General features: G+C 34.7%; 1 protein-coding gene across 4 annotated transcripts in view; it reads left to right on the top strand.

Annotated features, from left to right (window-relative positions):
- sez6a (seizure related 6 homolog a) overlaps window positions 1-15264 on the top strand; it is a 105107-nt gene that overhangs the window by 79733 nt on the left and 10110 nt on the right. For all 4 annotated transcript variants that reach the window (XM_073915076.1, XM_005169184.6, XM_073915075.1 and 1 more), the window contains 6 exons: window positions 893-1059; window positions 2862-3056; window positions 4589-4727; window positions 10376-10572; window positions 12126-12320; window positions 14685-14876. In XM_073915076.1, coding sequence (XP_073771177.1) covers window positions 893-1059; window positions 2862-3056; window positions 4589-4727; window positions 10376-10572; window positions 12126-12320; window positions 14685-14876 — 1085 coding nt within the window. The remainder of the gene's footprint in view (window positions 1-892; window positions 1060-2861; window positions 3057-4588; window positions 4728-10375; window positions 10573-12125; window positions 12321-14684; window positions 14877-15264) is intronic.

Below are 15264 nucleotides of genomic sequence, written 5' to 3'. Positions count from 1 at the left end.
TAGATAGATAGATAGACAGACAGACAGACAGACAGACAGACAGACAGACAGACAGACAGACAGATAGACAGATATAGATAGATAGATAGATAGATAGATAGATAGATAGATAGATAGATAGATAGATAGATAGATAGATAGATAGATAGATAGATAGACAGACAGACAGACAGACAGACAGACAGACAGACAGATAGACAGACAGACAGACAGATAGACAATGATAGGTAGATTGACAGACAGACAGAACAATAGATAGATAGAACAATAGAAAGACATAATGATGGGTAGATGGACAGACAGACAAACAAAATTACAGAACAATAACGACAGACAGACAGACAGACAGACAGACAGATAGACAGACAGACAGACAGACCAGTAGATAGACATAATGATAGATAGTAGTAAGACAACTCTAGACCGACAGACAGACAGACACAAAGAAAGATCAACAGACAAATAGATAGGTAGACAGACAACAATAGGTAGACAGACAGAACAACGGACAAACAGACAGACAGAAAGACGGACAAATAAATAAATATAATTATTATAACAAGGATATAAGAGGACTTGTAAAGAGATGAGATTATGATGAGATATGAGATTTGTCATACGCCCAGCTCTAGATACACTCCAAAACTCCTGACTCCAAAGCAGTGTGATTTACTTTAAATGAAAAAAATGTTGCATGCTTCAGTAAAGTATTTACATTATTTCCATTCAATTATTTGAATGCATTAACAATTCTGAATTAATCCCGTTAACCGCCCTAATGTCAAAAGCAAAGGGAATAAATGTAACAATATTATCTGTTTGTCGTAGGATAGAAGAATATAGTATATGGCTTTTAGTGATGCGGATGTTTTTTTGTTGTTGTTGTTTTCAGGCTCCTCATAAAAGACGGCAGTAACATTGACTCTCCTCCACTATATGACTCGTATGCAGTGGAGTATCTGCCAGCTGAAGGAGTCACCAGCACCGGGCAGCATCTGTTTATTGAATTCACCAGTGATGAGATGGGCACATGCACTGGCACTGCCATCCGATATGAAGGTACAAGGTCTTTTCTGGATTACTGAACCCTAATCCAGTCATTTAAAGAGGGCCTATTGTGCAAAAATCACTTTAAGAGTGAGAGGTTTAAACAATTGTGTGCCGACAATGTTTGAATATAGCCAGCCTCTAGTGGTAAACATTTATTAATTTCATTTCTATAACCACACTTGACCAAAAAAAAAAAAAAAAAAAAAAAAAAAAAAAAAGAGTCTGACGAAATATACTTTAATTAAGAAGAGTTTTCACCTGCTGAAGATAATGTCAGCGACTAAGAGGATTTTAAATGTTTTAGGACGCACAAATGAGACGCCTCTTTTGCAATTTTCAGTTTTAACAGAGGCAGGGCTTTACATTAACACCCGCCAAATGCGGGTAGATTTCGGCGGTGGCGGGTAAGACAGAAACTCCCACTAGCCACTTTGGCTGGTTGAAAATAATTTTCCCAGATAATAATTCTTAAAAGCAGGGTTCGACAATAAGGATGGTCCAATATGCATGCACAGACGATCGAGAAGCAACACGACTGACATAAATAATTGCGTTCGCAACTTCGCGCGAGCAAAGCAGGTGAATACCGAATGAGAGGATAATCACTCGCGCTAACAGCTGAGGTGATGCGCGCAACTGTTTATAACGAGTGTGTGCTCCCGTTTCCTTTTGCAAAGCAACTTTGTCTAGAAACACAACTGATGCGATCGATTCTCTTTCAAATAGACTGAATAAAAAGGGAGGAACATGCACCTACAGTCTTACTTTCAATTGACTTATTGTAAGCAGCGCCAGTTGCTTTCGGTTTAACCATTCTTCGAAAAGATCATTTATGGGTCTATTATTAACCATGCTTGTGTGATCATCCTTTCATTATCACATAGTATGTTTTTACCTGCTTTCTTTTGCATTAATATGGTTTAATTATCATTTTTTACAATAACATTGCTTTAATGGGAGAATAACTTCCGGTGTTAACCGGTGATCTATGACCTTTAGCCAGGACACATGACTTTGCATATGTTTTTTAAAATAAAAAGTATAGTATTCAGCTATATTTTGCATGTTTTCACATGAAAAAATATTTTCCCAACAATAAAATTATGGCTAGTGAAAATGGCAAGTGGCTAGTATTGTTGGAAAACTATTAGCCACAGTGGCTGGTGGTTAAAAAAGTTAATGTTAAGCCCTGAACAGAGGTAACATTTGTTTAATCCGCCCTCTTTTAAAAAATCTCATTTGAATTTAAAGCGACAGTCACCAAAATGGCTCAATTTGGATCAAAGAATATATAGGACAGTTTCAAAGAGTTCAAAAAAAATATTTGTGTGGTATTTTGAGCTGAAACTTCACATACACACACACTAGGGACATCATAGACCTATTTTACATCTTGTTAAAAGAGACAAAATAGGTCCCCTTTAACAAGTTCTTTAATTCTAGTTGCGATAAGACCTATAGAAACTGAAGAAGGGCAGAATATCACAGATATAGCAAACGTTACCTAGAGACAACAGATTTCTGGGTATTTATAGAGTTACAGATTTGCCATCACCAAGCAATGACAAAGAGCATCCCACTAAGATATCAATAACAGCTCAAATGGTATAGCATGGTGTGAGCAGTGCTAGGATCATGGGTTCGATTCCTAATAAATGTGTATCTAATGGAAATCGCTTAGTAGAAACGTGTACAGTAAGGCAAATATTTTAAATACATTTTTAATAAAATAAACAGATAATATAAATACTATGTGCTAGTGTTGTGTTTTTATATTGTAAAATAGTTTTGTATACTTTTGTGCATTACAGCATTTTCTCAGGGCAGCTGTTACGAGCCGTTTGTGAAATATGGAAATTTCTCCACAACTGATCCTGCGTTTGGAGTTGGCTCTGTGGTGGAGTTCACCTGCGAGCCGGGATACACGTTGGAGCAGGGCGCTGTGATTTTAGAGTGCGTAAATGAAGAAAATCCACAATGGAATGAGACGGAACCAGCTTGCCGAGGTGACTTTGTGTGTGATGTTCAGTTTCATCTGGACTTTGGCTTTATTTGACTCATTTCTTGCAATGAAAGTCAATGGGTTAAAATGTTAATTATGTTATGTTGAAAGAGCATAAATAGGTCTTGGAGCAATGCAAGTATAAATGATAAAAGATTTTTAATTTTAGTGGAGTATTACATAAAGATTGATTGCTTTCCAGATTAAACGCACATAAATTTGACCACAAGCCTAATGATTATCACAGTTGGTGAGTGCTAGTTTTGTTTTAATGTATTCACTTTAAGAATTGAACAATCTGTATATCAATAAATGATTTTTATTTTTCATTTTAAATAAATATAATCAAAAGTGTCTGATGATCAAGAGCAAAATGTCCCAATTTAGTAGTAAGGAAAAGCATATTGAAGTGTTTATTTTAATATTTCAAAATAATTTTGTTGAAATATAATTGTCAAAATATAGATGAATATGCTTAAATCATCGAGCATAACACAACTTTATGCATTTAAAAATTAAACAATTATTCAGACCTGTACTTATTAAAATATCTAAGTAATAAGTGATAAAAAATGTATTACATTTTAAAGTATAAAAAAGTTGCTGACAAATACAGTTGAAGTCAGAATTATTGCCCCCCTTTGAATTTGTTTTTCTTTTTGAAATATTTCCCAAATTATGTTTAACAGAGCAAGGAACTTTTCACAGTATGTCTGATAATATTTTTTTCTTCTGTAAAAAAACTGTAATTGGCAGCTGAGGTGCCGGAAAAAAAAAATGGTAGAATAACGACTGTTAAATTACAGAAATTTACTGTAAAATACTGTAAGAAGGATAGTGGATTTAAAATGACAAATAATAATTAGAATAAAACAGAACTTAATTAGGGCTTCACAATATATAATGTTAGCATCAATATCACAACGTGATCATTCGCAATAGTCACATCCCTGAATAGGGTTGGGCACCAAAACCCGGTGCCATTATGGCTAGTATGTAACCGGCGTGTACCGGACCGAGTCAGCATATGATTTTCGGTGCCTAATTTCGGCGCCACTGAGCCCCCCTTTGAATTAGTTTTTAACATTATACTAATTATTCTGACTTCAACTGTATATCGCAGACTATCAAAATATCGCAATGTTACATTTTTCCAATATCGTGCAGCCCTAAAACCAAAGTACAGTGAAGAAATTTTGTAGATTTTAAGTTTATAAAATCTTTTTGAATTCTGTATAGGAAATGTGTATTGTCCTTATGCTAAATAATGACCACATCTAACTAGTAGACACACTGGGAAAAAAAATATTCATTGGATTTAATTGTTTTAAAGTAACTAATTGCAAACAATTAATATGGGCTGAATTTAAACAAATTAAGTTGAGTTCAATTTAATTAGCTTGTTTAAATTCAGCCCATATAAATTATTTGCAACCAGTTACCTTAAAACAATTATTAAATCCAATGAATATTTTTTTTTTTTTGGTGTATGAATTCCCCAGTAGGGCTTGTAAACTTTATTTGTGTGTTTAACAGCGGTGTGCAGTGGAGAAATAACAGATTCGGCAGGCGTGGTGCTTTCTCCAAACTGGCCTGAAGCATATGACAAAGGTCAGGATTGTATCTGGGGTCTGCACGTGGAGGAGGACAAGAGATTCATGCTGGACGTCCAGGTGTGAGTATCTGAGCCTTTATGTATATGTGGGAAATATTTGTGTAGTTAAGTGTACCTGCTGCTGCTTTTTTCTCCTCTAATGAGAACGCTTTCACTTCTCTATTAGCATTCGGTACAGTTCACCACCTTCCAATTACAGAGGAACAGTCTGTGTAATGACAGCTGATTAATTGATTTAGCACAGACATGGAGGCGACCCGCGGACTCATTAACACTGAGTGCTAATAGGACGATGCACAGGTGCCAGGCTGAACACCTGGACAGGGGGCTCACCTGCCCATACACTTCAAGACAGAGGGGTTCCTTAATATCTTAATGACTGATTAGAGGACATGCAGTCTTTTGTATTGAGTTATGCTTTCGACATGACACTGGCAGATTTTGGGGGGTTTGTGTGGTTGAGTCTTAGCATAGAGAGAACGATGAAGCCAATTATTAAACATGATGATTAGAAGAGCAAGTTTAGCCAGGATGCCGGGCAAAAACCCCTACTCTTTTCAAAGGACATCCTAGGATTTTTATGACCATAGAGTCAAGATCATAGATTAACATCTCATCCAAAAGACAGTGTTTACTGACCAACCTGATTTCACCAAGTAGGACATATTCCTGGATTAACATCTATGTTGATCCTGGAACAACATTCCAATCAGCCAATCAGTTAACACCCCTAATTAATGCTTGATCCCCAGTGAAAGACGTCAAAACAAAATGAACAGAGGATTTGAGGAATAGTGAGAAATAGCCGCTGCCGTTTATTAGTGTCACTTATTGTGACCAAACATAGGCGTTTAACAACTCGCTCAACAATGCTCAAAAAGCAAGTGGGATAGTATTTACATTTGTTTATTTGCTTTACTTGCTCATGTTGTTCTGTGCATGTAGTTTTGTTTGATGCAATCAAAAGAAGTGTTTTCTTTCAGCAGGTCAAATTAAAGATACAGTTCATATATCTGACTGCTTCAATTAAAGGACATTTTAATACAAGAATTGTTGTGCTGTGAAGTAAAATATAAAATTGTTTATGGAAAGCATCGTCAATGCAATGTGATATTTAACTGAACCTAATCAATGCGTAACCATACCGTAAGACCAGTGTAGGTTTACACCTCTAACAGTAGTGGAAAGAGTACTGAGAAAAAAAAAAAAAATTACACTCAAGTAAAAGTACTATTACTTGCCTAAAAATGTAGTGTAAGTAGAGTAAAAGTATCTGTTGTAAATTTTACTCAAAGTATGAGTAAAAAGTAGCCCTTTCAAAAGTACTTAAGAGTAGTTAGTGAGTAGTGAGTAGTGAGTATTACGCTGTGAAAAGCTGTAGTATTTACATGTAATTTGTTGCATGTGTGTGTAAATGTAATATTCTGAAGTGCATCTTTGCTCAGCAGGCACGCAACGGCATAAGAAATTAACATTAAGTTATATTTAGGTTGTGATGTCAGGTGATCAAAATTCAATGTCTAGCCAGCGTCTAAGGACAACATTATTTTGATGTTCAATAACGACTTCAAATGACAATATTTGGTTGACTTTAGGTTGTGTTGGAAAGTGACCAAAATCCAACGTCATATTGACGTCAAATACTGACATTTATTCATCATTTATGGCAACCAAAGTCTGCTAGATGTCCCCACATTGTCAAGCTGTAACATCATTAAACATTGATTATTTGTGGGTTATGTTGGCCAGACGTTGAGTTATAACTTCAACATGTTTTTCATTTCGTGATGCGATTTACCATCTTTGTGTGATTTGATTGGAATCACAGGACTGATTTTTTTAACCCCAATAGACAAAAAAAAATAGTAACTGCAGGTTGAGAGAAAGTAGTGGAGTAAAAGTACCAATTACTGCACTAAAAATATACTCAAGGAAGAGTAAAAGTACACATTTATAAAACTACTTAGAACTACTTACAATTTCTGAGGAAAACTACTCAATTACAGTAATTTGAGTATTTGTAATTAGTTACTTTACACCACTGATCTCTAATGAGCAGGCTTAAAACTGCGTAAATTGGTTATGCGTCATAGGTTGGTTTGGAGAGATACGAGTAGGTTTTTTGATACTACGAGGTAAGTTATGTTTGCTTGTTTTTTATTATTTATTTTATTTAAGGCAATAGCTATTGGATGGGTTTTGTAGTATTTTAGTGTTTTTGGTGGGTTTTATGGTGGTATGAGTGGGGACTGTTGGAGCATGAATTTGGAAGATTAACGATTTTTTGATCATACTGAATTTTATTTATTAAACAAAATATTTTTTGTTTTGCTCCAACATTATCTTTTTACATCCAAAAAAAGCCAATGATCCACCAGTCATCAAGTCTTTCTTTGGCTTAATGTGACAATATCTCAGCACCTAGAGCCTTCTTTCCCCAACAATGTATCATTAGCTCAACTTTACTGTCTTCTGCACAACAGTATCTGCCAAATTAACTGCCCAAACACAGACCTGAGAGAATAGTCTGTAACAATTAAAAACAAAAACAATCTAAGTCCATCTCATCTGATCATCAGCATATCATTCTTATTTAACTCTGTGGTACGATCACTGTAGCCCTGTTTATTTGTTAGGCTGTGAATATTAACACAGCTCATCTCTGACCTTCCCGAACAACAGAACCCGAAGGGCTGACAGCTGTGTGGAGGCCCTGAGGGTTCTGCCTCTCCGCTTTCCGACATTGCACTAAATAAATCTCATTTCTTTGTGAAATGTCACTTTGCCGCTGAAGAGGTAAATGCAGCCTCCCGATAGATGAGGGAATCTAAACACTGGCCTTTATTGCCATTTAGCATGACAGAATGGAAAACATGATTGATTCTCAGCGTGGACACTGTTATGTAGAAAATCTGCCTAGGCCATGTAATTTGTTTTTCCCTTGCATTACTCATGCTTATTCAGAAATGAAGATGAATTGCAAAATGACATCAACAAACCATCTGGGAAAAAAATGTGGCTGGTCAAGAGACAGTTTCTAAAGTTAGAATAGTAACATTCCTCCTAATTAAAGAGATTGTTCATTATTTATCCCCCCTTGGCATTAAAGTGGACCTATTATGCAAAAATCCCTTGTATAACAGGTTGTGTTACAGCAGTGTGTGAATATGGCCAGCCTCTAATGGTCAAAATGAATTAATTCTGTTTTTTTTATAAATCACACTTAATAAAAACAGTCTGGAGAAACATTTTGATAGACATTCTGCATTTGTACATGTCAACAGTGTTTTAAAACCTTGCCCATTGGATGACGATCTCTCCCTTATTAGCGTGAACAGCCCTGAGTGAGAAGCAGCCGTCCTGTCACACCTGCTGCAGTGCCCTCATGTGGACTCTTGTTAGCTGTTTTGGTTTTTGTTTTTATTTCCTGTATCCCTGCTCACGTGATCGCTCCTTGTTTCCAGCTGTTACTTGTTGTCTAATAAAGTTCTGTCCTTATTCACCTTATTCTTCGCTGACGAGCGGGCGCAGCCATTTGAATCTTTTTGGCTCGAGACTTCCGGTCTCATTTACTTCCATTCATATTTAGACATTGAAAACGGCTCGTTTCGCTGTTTGATGTTGCAAACTGATATTTCCTTAATATATTATTCTACTTGGTCTATATAGTCATGCAAACATTTGTATGTAGAGCAAGTGGTTAGACCGTTTTCTGCCGTTTATTATTCCTAGTCATTTCTCCCATAGGCGACTGAATCGGAAGTTCTAAAACACATACCCGTCAACTCTCCTGTTTTCCCCAAGATTCTCCCGTATTTTACTGTTTTTTCCCGCTACCATCCTGTAAAGGGATTCTCACGTATTTCTCCCGTATTTTCAGGAGAGAGTCTGGCTTTTGGGTGTGTGTTTAAACAGACATACACACAATTAATAATAATAACATATAAGGATGTCCATCTTGGTGTTTTTTTTCCCCAAACACAACTAATTTCATCTTAAATAAGCATAAACAGTTAGGAAAGCAGTCGAATGCTTGCATTATAACGTTAGATGTGTGCATTTTTAAAGTGACACCTTTTAACTGAAACATATAACTGACCGATTAACTGTTTATTCACAATGAAACAGCTCCAAATGAACATGGGGGGGGGATCCTATATTATGGTGGGCATATCCCTTATTTTCATATCCCAATGTTGACAGGTATGAAAACAATCGTGAAAACAGGCGCTCTTCCACATTTCAGAATAAGGTCAATAAGCCCTGTTATGTTGTGTTTAGTTTGCCTTTGGATTTTGCTCTGTTCTGCTTTATTTTGTGCTCCAGTTCCTCATGTTCGGTTAGTTTGTTCACTGTTTAGATGTTCACTGTTTTTTGATTCCTGTTTAGATTTTGTTTGATTCACCTTATGCTTATAATTTTTTCACTTGCGTTTTTATCAGTTTTTGTAACTTGCCTGTCCCCTTATGTTGTTCGGATCTTCGTTGTTTGTTTATTAAAAGATATTTTGCTGCATTTGGATCTATCCCTTGTCTTTGTGATACCCCGTCATGACACGTCCACCATTAGTTTTGTATCTGCTACTATGCTGACACATGGACATTTGTAGCTTCGTCCTCTTTTGAATCTCATTTAAATTTAAAGTGAAAGTCCCCAAAATGGCACAAATATAGAGTCATAGATATTTACATTAGATGTCACCTACACTGTTGTTGTCTATTGGAAGGAATGCGTCAATAGAGCCGCCATTTTACTACAGGGTAGCGTTCCTTTAAAATAAATATGGAATCAAGGTGCAGTGGAGGATTGGCCATCTGGAGCGATGATATATACACATATATACTGTACATATATTAATGATCTAGAGTTTTCCCGATGGTCAGTATGCTATTTTTTTTAATTATGTAAATTATAATTTTACATCACTTTTCTACATCGAAGGATAAGTGACCGCACGGGCACTGCCGACAAAGAGCATGTGCTTTTGTGCATGGGAATGTATTATCTTCCCTACCTGTTGAATTTGAACTAACCCGCATCCTGCAACACACACACTGGGAGTGATTCGTTTGTGAATGAATCCTCATTATGAATGACCCGTTCCAATAATACAAGTTTCTGGCACCGCAGCGTCTTGTTGTCATATATTTATTTACATTGTTTGCTGAATTTATTCAACAAAACTAGCATAAGCCTAATATTAAGTGCGAGCTGGCGCTTCTTTGCCTTAAGGTCAGTGCAGTAAGAGACTCTATTATCATCAATACTTGTTGAGCACAAAAGTTTGCAACATACAAAATCATAAAAAACGAATTCTTACCGATTCTTACCGATGTTCTGCATTTATGCTTTGTTTTCTTTGTTTGCCCATTACTTCTCCCATACACAGCGCAAAAGTCTATTTTTGGCCTGGAAGCACTGTACAAATGTGGTGGCGCTGTTGACGCATGCTCATGCCTATGCGATATCTAGTGTATACCTATGTTATAGAGTTATAAAACATTATTTGTGAGGTATTTTGAGCATATACACTCTTTAGGTTAGATACACTTCATTTACATTTGGTAAAAAGGTAAAAATAGGTGATCTTGCAGGTTGTTGTTTTATGGAATGCAAAACATTTTTAGCCCATTAAGCATCTACCAATAAGATCCTCAAAGTAAGTAGACCTACATTAATGGTGTGCGTTCATGTGTATTGTGCATTAGTCTTCATCTGGGGAAGAATGACCTGCTGACCTTTTATGATGGTGATGACCTCACAGCCAACATCCTAGGCCAGTACAGTGGTTTCCTCCCTCGGTTCAGACTCTACACCTCCACGGCTGATGTGACAATCCAGTTTCAGTCTGATCCAGCCTCAAACGTCTACGGATACAACAACGGCTTTGTAGTTCATTTCTTTGGTAAGAATATTTTATCTGCTGATTATTTCACATTGTTTGTATTTTCAACAACTCGTTTATGCAAAAAAATAATATATACAAATGTGAATGCCAATGGGTTAGAACTTAATAGATGTGTGTTGATGTAGAAAAACATGCTAGCAATCTTACAACGCGCTTTCATTGTGCTAAATTACGCTAAAACATGCTAACAACACCAATAGCATTAAAAACATGTTAACAGGATGTTTAAAAATATTAGCAACCTACTAAAATAACCTGCTAAAACATGCTGGCTTTTACATGGTTTGGTACACTTTTGTCAAACCATTCAAGTGACTCGTGTACGCAATTGTAATGATACACCAGATGAGCTACCAAGCAAGTTTACAAGACTGCAAAAGCAATTCATATGTAGACAGATATGGAAGTTGAACAATAAATTATACTCATTTTCAAAACATGCAGTGAGTTGAAGTAGGAAAACATGCTAGCAATCTTATACATGCTTTCATTGTGCTAAATTACACTAAAACATGCTAGCAGCACAAATAGCGAAAGAAACATGTTAGCAGCTTGTTTAAATACATTAGCATCCTACTAAAATTATGTTGACGACTTGTTAAAACATGTTAGCAACCTGCTAAAACATGCTGGCTTTTACATGGCGTGGTGCTCTTTTGTCAAACTGCTCAAGAGACTCACAAACGCAATTGTGATGCTACACCAGATAAGCTACGAAGCAAGTTTACAAGACTGCAAAAGCCATTCATATGGACACAGATAAGGGATTTGAAAAATAAATTATACACATTTTCAAAACATGCAGTGTTGTTGATGTAGGAAAACATGCTAGCAATCTTACAACGCTCTTTCATTGTGCTAAATTGCACTAAAACATGCTAACAGCACAAATAGCATTATAAACATGTTAGCAGCTTGCTTAAAAATATTAGCATCCTACTAAAATAATGTTGACGGCTTGTTAAAGCATGTTAGCAACCAGCTAAAACATGCTGGATTTACATGACTTGGTGCTCTTTTGTCAAACCGCTCAAGAGGCTAACATTTGCAATTGTAATGCTACACCAGATGAGCGACCGAGCAAGTTTACAAGACTGCAAAAGTCATTCATATGGAGACAGATAAGGGATTTGAACATAAAAATATACTCATTTTCAAATCATGCACTACTTTTGAGGTGACAACAGTATTTTCCAAAACCTAATCTGCCTCATAACAATTCTGTGTGAAAGTCAATTACAATTTGAACATGTTGAACTGCGTTAATAAATTAGTTGTTGGATTTTAAAAAGTTGAAAGAGGCAGTTTTTTATGACATTCCAGCAAAAGGGAAGACTCATCAGTCACCGAAACACTTGCATATTGCTAAATTCATCATCTTAGAAAAGCAAATGTCTGAACAAGCAATAAAGGTGCCATCCTGCTTGGCAGTGCCCGTGTCTGGCAGTTTCTCAGATGGCCGGCCGTTTCCTCAATGCAGCCTCATTTAACTGCAAAAAGTAACAAGAAAAATAGCACAACCGTATGCTTTTGTTTTCTCCAAACACTAGAAGTGGCACGTAACGACACTTGTGCGGAGCTGCCAGAAATCCTGAATGGCTGGAAAAGCACATCTCACCCTGACCTGACCCATGGCACCGTTATTACCTACCAGTGTTACCCAGGCTTCAGGCTGCAGGGCGCAGAGATCCTAATGTGCCAGTGGGATCTGACATGGAGCGGAGACGTGCCCCTCTGTGAGAAGAGTAAGAGCTAACAGCAGACTTAAAGGTCACACCAGATTATAAAAAGAAAACTTCATTAGGATACTCTTAATGAGCGCATGCGTTGAGAGGTCAGCTGCCACCTACTGGTGAATTTTGGTTAATACATATAAACAGCTCACTGTACTAGACTAGAGCTGCACAATAAATCATATCAGCATTGATATCACAATGTACGTGTCCGCAATAGTCACATCGCAGGATGCAAAGTTGAGTCGGGTTCATAGTTGATCAACAATTTAGAATATATGACATTTGTGAAGTCATTAAAAGTATAACCACAACAGAGTAAAACTTTATTATTTGCACCAGTAATAAAGGCTTTTCATGACAGTTAAAAGCATTTAGGAACAATAACATGTAACATGTATCTGAATTGTTAATACAATTAACACTATACGGTGTTTTATTACACTTTATTAATTCAATTTCTGTACCTGAATACTATTTGACTCTTCAGAAAAACAAAATATTGAAATGATATGTTTAATATCATGCACCCCTAATGTGAACTGATTATTTTTCATAAACACTTTTAACAGTTTTAAAATATCTTTTAGACTTTCATAGTTACTGCCAAAACATCTGCACATAATATTTAGCCATTTATACAAATTAAAAATATGCAGTATTTTTATTATAAACCACAAGTTTTGAAATATAATTTTAACCGTTTATTAAAACATTGAATATTTATCATTTTATTCTTAGTTATACTGTAGTGCCAAAAATGTTATTTAATAATAATAATAATAATATAAAAATACAACATAATTATTATTATTTTTAAAAAACGCCAATGTTTTTTTGCCAAATATATTTATTAACATTGAGCACATAAACATAAATAAGTATTACACTGTTCTGCTTTCATAACTAAGAAAAAATGACCATCAGAAAAACAATATAGTTGAGACAGTAAATGTAAAAAAATATATAATTTATAAAATAAATATATAAACAACAAAAACACAGCCTCTCTGAATATCACACTAACTGTACCCCAAAAAAAAAAAAATACTAATACTACTAATACTTCCCTTCTTAGACTTTACAAACCTGAAACTTGCCTATAGCACTTATTCATTGTTGCTCTTATAGTTGTGTAAATTGCTTCCTTGTCCTCATTTGTAAGTCGCTTTGGATAAAAGCGTCTGCTAAATGACTAAATGTAAATGTAAATGTAAAAAAACTAACAACAAAAGTAATAAATAAATAATAATTTAAAAAAAGAATAAAAAAACCTTATTCCTCTTATGCTTCAAGATCAATAGTGTCAACATAATTCAACAAAGCTTTCTATAAAAAATGTTAATGTTGCACCACCATGAAGGTTGACATAATTAGGTCTTTTATATTACATTGTTATATGCAATATTTATAAATATATTTTATTCTCATATTTTATTATTAAATAAAAATAAATAAATTGTATTATACTTTGTTATTATTTAATAATAATAATAATATAAAGATACAATTTATTTATTATCGTTATTACTTTGAAAAATTATTTTTAACAACCCTAAAGGTTTTGACATATAATTCTGTCTTTTATATTACATTGTTACATTAAATAATTATCAATATTATTTTTTTCCTAGTTATACTGTACTGCCAAAACATCTGCACATAATATTCAGCCATTTATATAAATGTAAAAATATGTAGTATTTTTATTATATTATTATTGTTATTATTAACATTCAATTATTATGAACCACAAATTTTGGAATATAATTTTAACAGGATATTAAATTATTGAATACTCCTTAATACTATTTTACTCTTAGGTATACTGTAGTGCCAAAAACTGTTATTTAATAACAACAACAACAACAACAATAATAATAATAATAAAAATGAAATGTATTATTATTATTATTATTATTATTAGAAAATTAATTGTTTTAACAACCCTGAAGGTTAAAATACAATTCTGTCTTTTAGATTACACTGTTATAGTAAATATTTATAATTATTATTTTATTTTTAGCTATACTGTACTGCCAAAAATCTGTTATTTAATAATAACAAAAAGACTATTTATTATTTTTATTATTTTTATTCTTAGAAAAAATTATTGTTTTAACCACCCTGAAGGTTTTGACATATAACTCTGTCTTTTATATTACATAGTAAATTGATATTTATAATTATGGTGTATTATTATATGCTGGTGCAAACAACAAAATATTAATTTCTTTTAAAATACTTTAAATTATATTTTTCTGCTGTGGGAAACATTTCTAGTCCAATATAATGGATCTCTCTCTTTCTCATCTAATTTCTCCATTTTTCAGTGTCACACACTTTTTCCACAGTGTGCTTATATCCTTTGTCTAGTTATGTCATGTGAGGATCCAGGACTGGTGGAAAACAGCCGCAGAATGGTAACCGACTCTCGCTATGCTGTGGGATCATCTATCGAGTACATCTGCAACAAAGGATATTCGCTTTCTGGCCCTGGAGTGCTAATCTGCTACGGCAGAGAGACTGCAGTCCCAAAGTGGAGTGAAAAACTGCCCAAATGTGTCCGTACGTGAATTATACCTCAAGTTTTACATTACACAAACATCTGTGTTGTAACATTATTCACATTTGCATTCAGCATAAGAAATACAGGTAACACTTTACAATATGTTTGTATTAGCTAAAGCTAGTCGATGCAATTACTAGTAACGTGAACAATACATTTAATACAGTATTTGTTCATGCTAGTTAATGAAAATAAAGTCATTCATTGTTAGCTCACGGTGCATATAATGTTAACAAGCCTGAATTTGGATTTTAATAATGCATCAGTGAATGTTGAACAGGGTTTCTGCAGGTTTCACAAACTCAACTTAGACTTTTTAAGACCTTTTTAAGACCATGAAGAATGAAATTTCAGCCTTATATAGGGCTAAACGGTATATTTTCAATG

This window comes from Danio rerio, chromosome 10 (genome assembly GCF_049306965.1).
Source record: "Danio rerio strain Tuebingen ecotype United States chromosome 10, GRCz12tu, whole genome shotgun sequence".
NCBI lineage: Eukaryota > Metazoa > Chordata > Actinopteri > Cypriniformes > Danionidae > Danio > Danio rerio.
Note: the sequence above shows the minus strand (reverse complement) of the source record. Positions and strands in the feature narration are given on the sequence as shown.